Source organism: Mirounga angustirostris, unplaced genomic scaffold (assembly GCF_029215605.1).
Source record: "Mirounga angustirostris isolate CCGP_5_RB_7025 unplaced genomic scaffold, mMirAng1.0.hap1 SCAF_14, whole genome shotgun sequence".
NCBI classification, from domain to species: Eukaryota; Metazoa; Chordata; class Mammalia; order Carnivora; family Phocidae; genus Mirounga; species Mirounga angustirostris.
In genome coordinates this window covers 67,217,037-67,230,298 of record NW_026991722.1, presented here as the reverse complement: position 1 = coordinate 67,230,298, position 13,262 = coordinate 67,217,037, and the positions used below count along the sequence as shown (strand labels likewise).

The window sequence follows — 13,262 nt, the reverse complement described above, 5'->3', positions numbered from 1 at the left end:
GGGGGGGTGCGCCCGCTGCGGGGGCGGGGCTTGGGGCCGGCCGGCGTGGGGCGGGACTGCTGACCAGTGGGGGGCGGGCAGCAGGGGGTGCGCGCAGGGAGGAGGAGCCAGGGAAAGCGGCCGCCCGGTGGGAGCCGCAGGCGCGGGCCGCGGGGCCCAGAGCCCTGCAGAGACCCCACAGCTGTCCTCAAACGCACGTATTCAAATCGGTTCCTAAACGTGAAAACAGATTTTTACATGTTAAAAGTACACAGATCCCGCACCTTTTGGGAGGTGGGAAGGCCCACACTCTCACAAGGCGGCCATCGCCCGAATTGAGAAGGGGCTGCGTCTAAACAGGCGTGGGCCTCCAGCGGCCGCAGTCACCACCGCTCCCCGTCGCCCCCAGATCCTCTGCCACCTGCCGATCCCTGTCCATCATCAGCTCCGGTCTGCAACCCCGGCCCCGTCTGCGGAGCCCTGGGAATCCGGGCTTCCTAACTAGGTCCTGGGGGTGCAGCCACGGAGCCTGTGGGACTGGCTGACCCCCGGGGGCCCCCCACAGGGGCTTGAGATTTCAGGGGCTGGGAGCCGCCTGCCCCCCACTCTGTTCAAACTGGCATGTCCCTGCCAAAATACTGCTGAAACTGCTCACTGTGCCCAGGAGCCACGGGAGCTGTGTCTCACTGTGCCTTTGAAAGCTCTCTCCCCGCAGAGGGCCTTGCGGGGGCTTCCAAGCACCAGCCCTGCGGGCAAAGAGCAGCGGGGACATCCAGCCCGAAGGCAGCAGACACTGGGGAGCAATAGCCCGGCCCGAGACCTGCACCCCGCTGATTTTAAGGAGAACCATTGTCAGCACAGAGGGCTGCTCTGAGCAGTAAGACCGGGAGTCCCCAGAAGCCAGGGCAGCAACCCCCTTGGGCTGGCGCTGTCCCGGTGGCCACGTCCTCAGAGACAGGCCCCGATGCTTCCGAGAGCCGCAGGGAGCACGAGCTGGGGCTCTGGGGCCTTTGCCGTCAAAACGGGGCACAGAGCCACCCGTGTCCAGAGCGGACCAGCAGGTCCCCGGTTCGCTCGGAGTAGCAGCTTGAAAGGTATTGTTCTTCATTCAGGATGCACTCGATAATCCCTCATTAGGAGCAAAGGCAAAACAAGGGCCTAGTGGTTCCCGTTTTAGGAGTTAGTGAAGTCAGAGACCCCAAGGGGAAGCACCTGAAATTTTTGGTATCCTCTGGATGCCTCGAGCTGCACGGGAAGGAGGATTTTCTGGCCCAACTCTGTCTTGTCTCAAACTTTGCTCATCACTAGCACCACCTGAGAGCTTTTGAAAACCCTGATGCCAAAACTCCAAATAAAACACAGGTGAAGCCTTTAAACAGAGTCAACACTGAAGGAGATGGGTAGGGCCGGCACATCATGGAGATGCCCACCGGCCTCTGCCAGGAGGGAAATGCGCACGTGACCGCCAGCAGGTGCCCAGGCCCATTGGGAGGGCCGCGCCGGGCGCTGCTGAGGACGCGGGCAGTCGGAGCTCCCACACGAGCCCGGAGGCAGAACTGGCAAAACTGCTTTGGGAGACCGTTTGGCGGTTTCTCCTCACGGGGCAACCATGTCCCGCTGGGCACGCCGTCCCCGTGGCCGTGGGCCTGGAAGCCTGGGTCCACGTGGAAACTCACGTGGAGGCTCCCAGCGGCCGCACGGTTCTCAGTCATGGAAATGCCCCAGACGACTGTCAGGTGTGAACAGGGAGGCCGAGGGGCATCTGCCCAGCTTCCAGCTCACTTTGCGGAGCCCAAGGGACAAACTGTCATCCATGTAACAACATGGGTGAGACTCAGGACCGTCGGGCTGGGCCAGCGAGGGTGCAGGTAGGAGACATGACTGGTTTTGGGGTGCTGCATGCTGGCTTTGAGCTGGCACTAACTCCTGGAGACCCCGTGTCACGGGGGCCTCCAGGCAGACGTGGGGGACGGGGGCTTTGCTCAGGGCCACGGTGGTGGGGCTCGTGGGTCCCTGGGGCTGTTCCCCTGGCTCTCGAGGGGCTGGAGTCGCGCACTGAGTACTGAGCCCTCGGCCCTTAAAGCCGTTGCGCCTCGTCCTTGTCCTCACCGGGAGGACGCCCTCAGGCCCCCCACCTGGACAGGGCTTCCCACCGCCGCCCGCGGGGCAGACCCTTCAGAGGACACGCTGCACCCGGCTCTCGGCAGAAGGCGCTCTTGGAGGTCGTACGACCCACCCCGCCTGAACGGATGGCTTCCAGCCCAGCGGGGGGGGGGTCTCTCCTGGAAAGCGCTCTGACGAGAGCTCTCCCCACCCCCGCGTCGCTCGGGGGAAGAGCTGCTGCCCTCCCCACTGACTCGCCTGCACATCGGAAGCCGGGCCGGGAGGGGCTGGTATTTGAGGATTTACTTGAGGGAATTTTTTTGCTCTTCATTATACTTGAAGCTCAAGCAGGAGGGAAGAGTGGATGGGAATGATGGAGCCGGGACTTCCGGGAGAAAGTGTGTCAGCCCGGCGGCCGCCTCGTGCACCCAGGAGCGGCGTGTCAGGCTGCATGCTGCACGTCCCACGGCCATGAGCCCATGGGCAGGGCTGGAGCTCCCGTCCCCAGGACTGGTGCAGAGTCACCCATGTGTCCAGCAGACGGTGAGGGCCCTGTGGGTGTGAGCCGGCTTCCAGCGGGCACAGGGCCCCAGGACAAGCCTGCAGGAAGGGAGACCTTCGGGTCCGGCTGGGGGGTCCTCCCAGCACCCTGCCCCTCGCAGTCAGGAGTGCGTGGGGGGAGGGCCCGGATCTCACACACATACCTACACACATACCCACATGTGCACCTGCAGACCAGCACAGAGATCTACTCCCACCTGCACACACCTGCACACGTGAACACAGACATGCATATGCATGAGGATGCACTTCCAGGCACACACACAGGTGCTTCTCTGGTCCCCGTGGAGGAACAGTGACCGTTTCCTCTCTGACTTTCTCGCTTGTCTTCTGAGAGGTGCTTCCCGTGGTGCTGGGTGGTTCCCACAGCCACAGGCTCGGTGGCTGGGTCCCGACGTCCCCCGAATTCACTCCGGCCTCCGCGCGGATGGCCTCCAAGCTGACCTCTGTGCTGCAGCGTCCTGTGGATGCACCGGCTTAGCCCCCAGGCCAAACGCCCGCGGCAGGGTCGGGAGCGCAATCCTGGCCAAGGCTCCCCGCTGCAGACACTCGCTGCGTTCACGGGCCGCGGTCGTCCGCACGGCAGTCCGTGGGAGGTGGGGAGGCCGTGTCCTGCCCTCGGGGTGCAGGTGGAGGAGCCGAGCACAGGGAAGGCCACCCGGCCCGTGGGCTCAGAGCCCACCGGCCCTCGCCGCCCTCGCCACCTCTCGGAGCGCACGGGGTACTTCCGGCGGTCGCTTCAGAGCCTTCCAAGCGGGCCGATCCCATCCACACCGGTGTCTCCACACACTCGCGTGGAATATACGCAAATGGCCCCTCGCAGCCCGTGTGCTAGGACACTGCACGTTCCCCCCGGGGCCGTCCCCTCGCGTGTGCCTGGCCACGCCCCTGAGCACCGTTCATCACGATGCCAGAGCAGGCTGGCTCACCTTTGACCTTTGTCGGACTCCTGAAGGCCAGAGGGCGCATTTGGGGTCTTCATTTTACCAGCCGCCCTCTGTGCGGGGCTCCGGGGTGGGGTTACGTGGCTCGGGAGCGTGTATCTGTGTGTCCGTGCGTCTGTGCGTGTCTGCATGTCTGTTACAAGGCAGGAGCCTCGGGGGGGCCCCCGGCCGTGGGCCGCGCATGTCCCACAGCAGCCCGGATGTAAGGTGCCCCACGGCGACGTCTCCCCGGAACCCAAGAACCCCTCAGCCAAAGCAGCCCGAGCCTTGCTGCGTTCTGTAATCACGGCAAGAGCTTCCCAGGCAAACAAACTCAGCGGCCGCTGATTCTGTCCCCATCACCTCATGAGTTTAAGTTCATTTTGGAACTCTGAGCAATAATAAAAAAATCATTACCAGTTATAATAGACTTGGCAGGGAATTTGGCACTTTGATTCACCAGAGATCACCCTGAGGTTGTTCGTTGCTATGAAGAAAATGAGAGAAGTGTGTGTAGTACGTCAGTGAGTTATAACTTAACCCGTCAAACACTTGCCATGAAAAGTCAAAGGCAGCATTAAAATTTCGTTACCATTAGATTTGTGACCAAAATCTAATGACAGAGCAAATTGATCTTTGCACAAATGAAAGGATAATCGTTTTTTAATGCCTCTGTTACTCTTGGACGACCGATGGGCATTTACTTCTGACTTCCCATTCACCGAGCAGAAATGTTTCTCTTAAATTGTGACAGAGACCCGTTTTTGCCGTTGTTTTAGGGAAGAGGGATGTAGTCTCTGCAACAGCAGCTGGAAGAGGAGGGAGCAGGTCCGGCCCCACCTCGGTGCTGGAGCGGCCCCGGGGCCTCCGTGGACGCCTAGAGGCCTTTGCTGGCTCCTCTCAGGGCTTGGAAGACACCAGCCCCTCAGCCTACAAGCAGATGGGCTGCGTCTTTGTTTTGAGGCAAAATCTTTCACCAAAGCTTAGACGTCCTGCTTCCTTACGGCATCTAGACTGCCTCCTCCTTGCGAGAGACACACTTTCAGTTTCTTTTTATCCTTACCGCCTAGAAGACGCTCACTGTTCCCTAAATTCATGACTGAGTGAATGAGTGAATGAATGCATGATACCATGCACAGTGATGCTGTCTCATTGTGCCCTGATTTACTCTTGGTGCTCCGTGAGACTGTTTCCCAGGGACCCACAGCACTGGTAGATTTGTAATGCATACTAGAAAAAATATAACTGGCACACAGATGCCTGAATTCACAGATACAATTTCTGTAGACGAGGCGAGATTTACTGATGGTTTTTAAATGTGTGGGTGTAGATAATTATAGAAATAATAGAACAGATGGCGATCTATAGTCTATAGCTCCACAGGTTGTGCACTCAAAAATTTCAAGGTGTGTTATTCAGAAAGTTCGATGTCAGTAAGGGTCCATAGAGTTGAGCAGTGCACAACCTACGCCATGGCCCAGTGCAGCCCTGGGTCCTGGCCTACAGACGGGACAAAATGCTGAGGGAGGAAGGCAAGTGACTCAGGCTTGGGAAATGATGGTCAGGACAACCAAACAACTCTCTAAGTAAACTGATGTCTTTAAAATCCCTACACTAATTCGCCTGAGTTGAGTGCTGGTTTTTGTCGTCTGCTGATGTTCTTCGGTTAGCGTTTGGACTTGGCTTGTGCTGGGTGCTTTCCCAGGCTCTGAAGGATACAAGCACGACACCAAGGGGGGCCCACCTGTATCCTGGAGGTGAGAAGCAGCTGTCCCGAGTCCTGGGCTCTCCCGGCCACCGCCTGGTCTGTGCTGTGCGCCCACAGCAGGTTGGGGCTCAGGGTTACGCACCTGTGACCCACTCATGCACTGTCTCTGCTCCCCGCCAGGACCCCCGCCATGATCGGCTGCTCATTCGTGGTGGACCGGGAGTACTTTGGGGACATTGGGCTGCTGGACCCGGGCATGGAGGTGTACGGCGGCGAGAACATCGAGCTGGGCATGAGGGTAAGTGGTGCTGCTCGGGAACACTGGACCCGTCCGGAGAACAGAGGTGGGGCGGGCAGGCCCGTGCGCTGCTGGTTCCTGGCCGGTGGGAACCAGGAGTCAGCGTGAGAAACCACCACGTGATGCGCGTCTATTCCATTGTGAACACCACTTGCTCTCGGTGCTGCAGGGTGGTTGGAAACATTCGAAGCTGCTCCTTCAGCGCAGGGAACTGTCGGAACTCGGGCTGTCCTGCCTGCCATGCACACAGTTCTAGGTTTGTCTCAGTTGGATGTGGAAGGCAAGGGTGCAGATGGGGGTCGTGGGCACCGGAGGCCCCGTAGCTGCTCCTGGTGCTCGTGCAAAAGCCCCAGGCAGGACTGGGCCACTGGGGCCCCGCTGGGGAGGGCATGGGGCTGCACAGGCAGGGGAACCCCTGAGGGAGGCCCCAAGCTGAGATCCATGAGCCTCGGCCCCCACCCCTCCCATCCTCTTCCCTGGACCCCAGGGGCCCCTCCTGGTTTCAAACTTCCTCGCCTGGCAGCTTGGAGAACTAATGGAAAGTTCTGGAAGAATCTTGGTTGCAAATCAGGGACTCTGGGGTGGCAGAGCTCCTTCTCTCTTGGATGTCCGAAGCTGAGGTCCGACCTAGCCCCCGGGGAGGGCACTTTGTTGCTCAGGGCTTTGGGGAATGTTGGTGGCTGGGAACACAGGTCCCCTCAGGGACAGCGCCCCCGACAGCCCTCAGAACCAGAACCCAACACATCTGAACAGGCAGCTTTGGAGATCTTAAGCGCTCAGAGAGCCTGTTCCCCGCCAGCGCTGGGCGAGACCCTCTTCCCCGGAGCCCGCGTTTCCCCAGGGGGCTGGGCCTCGTTTACCACATGCCGTGAGCGCCGGCTGTGCGCCAGGCCTCCAGCTACGGAGGGAACAGATGCAACAGATCTGCTTCCAGGGAGGAGGTGAGAGAGAAACTGTGTCACTTAGTGAGAAGCACCAAAGGGAGAAAGGATGCAGGGAGGGGCCGGAATACAGAGGAGGGGGCAGTTTTAAAGATAGCAGTCTCCCCCCACCCCCAGAAGGGACATCTATAGAAAGACCTCCAGGTGCCATGAGGTAGCTGTGGATGATCAGGGGAAAGGAAGGGTGTTCCAGGCAGAGGGAATGGCAAGTGCAAAGGCCCTGGGGCAGGATCATGCCTGATGTACCCCAGCAGCAAAGACATGTGTGCAGCAGGAGCTCAGTGGGGAGGGGGGAGGAGGAGAAGGTCCGGCTTCTGCTCTGAGGGAGCTGGGGCCATCGGAGACTCTGAGCAGAGGCCTGCTTCCATGTTTCCAAGATCCCTCTGGCCCCTGGGATTCGGGGTGGAGGGAGTGCGGGCAGAAGCAGGGAGGCCAGGGCTTCTGGAACGATGCAGGGAGATGAGGTGGTGTGGACCAGGGAGGAGGTGGTGAGATCCTGCGTGGTCTGGGTGCATTTTTGAGGAAGCGCCCCCAGGGTTTGCTGGGGGATGGGATGGGGGCTCAGGGAGGTCAGAGCCGCCTTGCTAGTACTTGTCCTGAGCAGCTGGCGGGTGGAGAGGTCCCCATGGTGATGGAGACGCGGCAGCCTGCAAAGTCCCGGTCGTCACCTGGAGCCCGGGGCTCGCAGAGGCCGGGGCCGCACCCCACCGCCGGGTCGGCATGGGCTGACTCTCCTCTGCAGGAGTGGCTTTGAGAAAAAATGATTCAGTGCTGCATTTTGGTTTGAAAAGAAATGAAATTGGGTTTTGATGTGGAGCGGATGGCGCATTCGAGGACTGGTGTTCCTGGCGGGGCTGGGTGGCGGGCTTTCCACGGCCATGGGGCCTGCGATGCCAAGGTCGTCACTCCTGAAAACCAGCGTGGCTTCCAGGGAATGGGCTGGGCCCTCCGCTCAGGTGCATCGTTGTGACCCGGCCCCCACGCCCCTGCCTCCCACAGCATTCACGCTCCAACCACATCCCTGCCCGCCCGCCCGCCCGCTGTCCTGAGAGCAGCTCCCGCGGGAACTGAAGCGCTCTGCCCGAGGGCGCGGATGCCTGCCTCCAGCGGTTCCGGCCTGACTCGGTCACGGGTCCAAACTGTGACGGGTTCTGCTCACGTGGCTTGGGAACGGGGTCCTCTGTTATGGGCCCAGCCGGGACAGGAGGCCCTCACGGGTCTGCAACTCCGTGACTCCAGGCAGTGGGATGGCCATAAGCGGGCAGGGGCAGGTGCCCAGGCCTGGGTTCTCAGACTCGGGCTGCACCTCCATCCTCTAGGGGTTTCCTTAAAATGCAGACCGCTGGGCTCCACCCCAGACACTTACACTCGGGGGGGTGGGCAGGGCCCAGGCGTCTGCGTTTCCAGCACATTCTCAGGGGCTGTGGATGCTGCTGGCCCAGGCCACCCACTCGGGGAACCAGCCCCGCGCACCCCGCAAACACCCAGGAGCAGAGCCGGGGTGCCTGGCTGGGGCTCAGTAGGCTCGGTGGTGCAGCCCAGCTGCGCTCCGGTTGGGGTGGGGTTCTGGGGGGTTTGCTTGCTTTTGCTCTGGAGCCTTTCTTCACAGAGATTATTTAAGGCTGATCTTGAAAAGTTGCCACACAGTTTGTTGAAGTTACACGTTTCTTTTTTTTTTTTTTTTTTAAAGATTTTTTTTTAATTTTTATTTATTTATTTGAGACAGAGAGAATGAGAGAGAGAGAGCACATGAGAGGGGGGAGGGTCAGAGGCAGAAGCAGGCTCCCCGCCGAGCAGGGAGCCTGATGCGGGACTCGATCCTGGGACTCCAGGATCATGACCTGAGCCGAAGGCAGTCGCTTAACCAACTGAGCCACCCAGGCGCCCTGAAGTTACACGTTTCTAAACCTATTTGCTTCAAGCTTTTAAGTTAAACCTAGGTGCTCCGATTATTATGGTTATAAATCTAATCCAGTAAGAACATTCACCTTCCCTTCTTCTCTGATTAATGTTTGATTAACTCGGGTTGAACAGATTAAATGCCATTAAACACCAATCAGTTCCATTTCTGCCTTGAGTTAATTAAATTCCCTTGAACCTTTTAAAATGACACAAATATAATGTGTTTACTCTCCTGCTTAAGCACTTTGAATGTCTGATATCACAGCAGAAATCCCCCCCCACCAAGTGCTTAGAAGGTTCTAGTGCATCCGATACATTGAGCTTCTACCAAACCTCAGGTTCTCTGAAGCATTTCAGAGTTGCTGGCAATTCTATTTAATTCTCTGACACGGTTTAATTTTAAATAGAAAATTTAGAGTCAACCTTCAGTCATACGTGTTGAAAATGGAATCAGGAAGTTATTCTGGCAGATTCTTCAGGATGCTGACTTTTCTCGACTGTGTTGATCATTAAATACGAATCCTTCACTAACGGTTCCGGATCCTCCTGTGACGAGTGAGCTCTGTGTGTGCCGTGCTTCGGGCCTGACCCCCCTCTGTCCCCCAGGGAGGCCGCTGTGGGTCTGTGCGCGCACACAGGGGTCCTAGGAGCCCTTAGCCCACACTGCAGACTCCAAGGGGGCCGGGGAGCCGGGCTGCTATCCCCTGACGCTCGGGCTGGGTGGGGGGCAGTGGGAACCCGGTGAGGACAGCAGAGGACAGCGCTGGGGAGAATGCGTCCACGGCAAGCATCCATGCAGGGGCAGCGGGAAGCCCCGAATACTCTCTGCTCCCCTGTCTCCTTCCAAAGCAAGCCTGTCTGGGCCGAGGGCAGGAGGGTCTGCGCGTGGCCCTGACGACCCCCAGGCTCAGAGCAGAGGCCCCTCCAGGATCCTCCCCGGCGGGCAGAGGGGGGTTGGGCCAGCCCAGTGGGACAGGCAGGGAATGTCAGCCTGCGGTGGGAGGAGGCCAGGCAGGGGCTGTGCCGTGGCTTCAGGGGGGCCCGCAGGGTCGCGCAGAAGCTGGCCTGGGGGACAGGACAGGGAGGGAGAAACAGGGCAGAGAGATCCAGGCGCGTGGACGCACAGGGGCCGGGGAGGCGGACAACCCCATCCCCAGAGGAAGCAGGAGGAGCAGGCTGAGCCCCCCACAGCGGTGCGATGTGGTTCTCCCAAGACTGGGGGTCCCCGCCAGGAACCGGGTCCTGCACGGACAGCGACTCCCCTGGGAGCCTGACCTAGCTGGGCAGAACTTGGCAGGAGGGCGGAGGCGCCGTCCCTGAGAATCTGGCAGGTCAGAGAAAGGGAAAGGAGCTGAGTCCCACAAGGGGGGCTCTCCCGGAGGATGGGCAGAGTGCTGCGTGTCGGGGGGCCATGGCACAGGGATGCCCTGCTGGGAAGGGGGCGCCCAGCAGAGGCCACACGTGGCGAGTGACCACAGGGAGGGGGCGTCCTGCATGGTGGAGTCCAGAAGTGGAGTTGATGCCTGGTAAACGCAAGGTCACGGGGGTGACAGAAGGTGGCAGAGCTCCCCCAGCCCCACAGGTGAGGCGTCCCCGTGGACAGCCAGCAGCCACTGATGGTTTCGGTGCTCAGACAGTGGAGGAAGGACGGGGTCGGGTCTTACCTGGGGGGCCGACGCGGCATCGGAGGTGGATGTTAGCGTAGACAGGAGCCCTCTGGGGTGTTTGAAGAGGGGTGTCAGCAAAAGGAGACTCTGGTGCCTGGCTGTGCTCCGTCCCCGGCGCTGCAACCATGGGTGGGACCCGAACGTCCCCACCTCTGTCTCCACTTTGCACAGTGGGGTCTGGGCACAGGGCTGTGCAGGGTCTTTCCTGGTGAGGGGAGGGCTCTGGGGCTGATGCTGGGGGCGGTGGGGGCTCGGGGGTGGTTTGCGGAGGGAGGCGACGTGGTGTGGCTACGGATATGAATACGGTGTAGACGTGAGCAGACGCCAGTGTAGACGCTAGCGGTGGACGTGCTCACACGGCATCGCTTCACGTGTGTTATGTATCCTTTACGCATCTAAACCGCGCAGACGTGTGTGTTCATATATATTCCTTTCTACTTCTGTTGCTGCCGGGTTCAAGGTAGCTCGCCGGGAAACAGGAACAGCCCCACAAGGTGACGTAGATTATAAATACAGAGGGAGAAGGGAAAATGTGGGGCGGGGACGGGAAAGAGAGGGTTGGGGCTAACAGGGGCCCTGGCGAGCCAGCGGGGAGGACCAGCCACGCGGCTGTGCCCCCACTCCCAATGTGGTGCACCTGCCCGCCCTGGTGCCTCCACAGCCGGGACGCTGGGGGCAGCTCACCTGCGCCCACCAGCCGCCTGGGGCCCCGCCCCGCCCGCAAGTTAGAGCAGGGTGTCCCCACAAACCCGCCTGCCGGGGGCCGGAGACGGGCGCAGAGGGGTGAGGGCAGGGTGACCAGGCGTGCTCCATCTGTCCCCAGAGCAGACACCTGCCACTGTTCCGTGGAGACACGGATGGCTGGGGGCGGTCTGGGCGGCCCCTCCGTGGCCCTCCTCCCACCCGGCCTCGCCCCGTCCCCCTTATCCACTCCGTGCAGAAGCCCAGAGAGCACCAGGGCTCCCCCCGCCCTGAGAACGAAGCCCAAACTCCTTCCCGGATCCGCGGGACCCGCAGCCCCGCCCCGCCCACCTCCACGCACTGTCGCTTGGTGGCCTCCCCTTCTGTGGTCAGGCCCAGCCGGCCCCTCTCTGGCAGGACCCCTTCCAGCCCTGCTGCTTCCAGCCCCTGCTCTCGGCCCCACGGCGGGTTCCTCCCGCCTGCAGCTCTGTCTGTGGCCCCTCGCTGGCGCCTCCCCCTCCCCACCCTGCTGGCGTAAGACTAAGTCTGTGAAGGCCGGCGCCACGCTGCCTCGTCCGCTGCCGTGGACGACCCTGTAAGTCAGTGTTGCGTGCGTTTGTAGAATGAATACAGGAACCATCTGGAAGGGAGAGGGCCTCTCTGTGACCTGCTAGACACCCAAGCCTGGGGCGGCGGGGGCCGACACGTCCAGGGAGAGCGAGCTATCCCTGTTGAATTTCTTACTGGTGTCTCCCACGCTGTCCTAGGTGCTGGGGATTCAGCAGGGTGTCTGCTCACCTCAGGTAAATGCACCTGTAGAAAACCACAGGCAGGGAAGGGATGGGTGTTGTCGTTTTAGATGGGAGAGTCGGGGCAGGAACAGCACATCCGAGCAGGTGTGAAGCCGTGCGGCCGCAGGGAAAGGCATTCCCAGCCGAGGGGCGGCACGTGCAAAGGCCCTGAGGCAGGAGTGTGCCTGGCAGGCGTGCGGCCCCCACGGCAGAGACCACGAGCGGTGCCGTGGCCCCGTGGTCTTTCTCCCGCCTTCCCACACAGATAAGCCTTGCAGCCATGCTGTTTCTGATCCGTCCTTAGCACAGGTGGCCACGCAGCATGGCCCCCTTAGAGGAGTAAATCTGTGGTCCTGGGGCCACGTTCCACCTCTGTGATTGTAGAAATGCCAGCGGTTCCTCCCCTAACGAGAGAGTCCGAGGGGCCATTAGGGGGAAATGAATCCATCGCCTCCATTAGGTTAATAAAGGTCAAGACAAAACCAAGCGGCACGTGTCTCGGCTGGGAGAGCCGTCTGCAGAACACAGGCCGGACGTCGTTTACTTCTCTGTTTTGAGACTTTCAGCCTCGCTGCTGCTCTGTGGGGTTTCAGGAAAACCCTCACGGCACTGGGGGCAGTCACCACGCCTTCAGACCCAGCTCTTTCAGGGGGTGCATTGGTGTCAGACGCCTGGGGGCCGGGTCCCAGAGGGGAGTTGGATGCACTCCTGTCTCGCCAGAGCAGAGCGGTGGCGCGGTCACTCCAGGAGGGCTCAGGGGAGGTGTGCCCACGCTGCCGCCGGACATCAGAGGGGTGCCGGGTGTGCCTCGGGCCGGTCCTAGACCCTCCTCCGTGAGCAGTGGGCACTGGGGAGTGTGGGGAGCCGATGGTGAAGTCCTGCTCTAGCTGCCTTCAGGAAGGGCTTGTTCTAGCTGCAAGTGGTGGGCCTGCCTGACACGGTGAGGGTGCAGCCCCAATCCCTGCAGCCCACAGGGCACGGTCCACTCACCTGCCTGCCAGGTCCCCCGAGCAGAGGGGTCAGGCCTCCGGGCGGAGCAGTGCCTCCTTCCACTTGAACATCTTTGTGGAAAAGCCCTTCAGAAGACCCCTCTGCCAGCTAGCTGGCTGGGCCTCTGTCTGAGCCTCAGTTTCTCCCATCGGTCACGGGGGGGTGGGGGGGCGTGGTAGGACTGCGTGCCAGGGCTGGCGGGGATTTGGTGAGGTGGAAGCTCCTAGTGCCGGAAACACGACAGACACGCACTAAGTGCCCGATAGTGTTTGTGCAGGCATTTCTGAATACCGTTTCTCTTTCCTTCAGAACACCGACTTTTATTAGAAAAACACTGAGATAAGCAAACCAGAACGGAATGAAAGTTACAGTAATTCTCTGTCGGCGCCCAGATGCGCCCTTTCAGAGACATTTTGCACACGGGGGAGCGCCGTCCGCGGATGCGCATGCACAGGGGGGAGTGCTGCCCGCGGGTGCTTGTGCACACGGGGAGCGCCGTCCGCGGATGCGCGTGCACATGCAGGATGTGTCCGCGTGCCTCGCCATGAGCCATGGAGGCAGACGTTCCCTGAGGGCTGTGGCCCCGTGCATGGCCTTTGTCCTGTGGCGCGAGTCCCGGTTGCCAGTGTCGTCGTGGCTGCAGGCTGGGGACGGCGCCGGGCTCATGGTGCCCGGGTGCCTGGGTTTCACACACTCGCTCCAGACTGTCCGAGGGCTC

At 60.8% G+C, this 13,262-nt stretch overlaps 1 protein-coding gene across 1 annotated transcript in view; it reads left to right on the top strand.

Moving 5' to 3' along the window:
* The window catches only part of GALNT9 (polypeptide N-acetylgalactosaminyltransferase 9), an 82,608-nt gene that overhangs the window by 46,962 nt on the left and 22,384 nt on the right, over positions 1-13,262 (top strand). Inside the window, exon 6 of the mRNA XM_045887874.3 lies at positions 5,455-5,572. Coding sequence (XP_045743830.1) covers positions 5,455-5,572 — 118 coding nt within the window. The remainder of the gene's footprint in view (positions 1-5,454; positions 5,573-13,262) is intronic.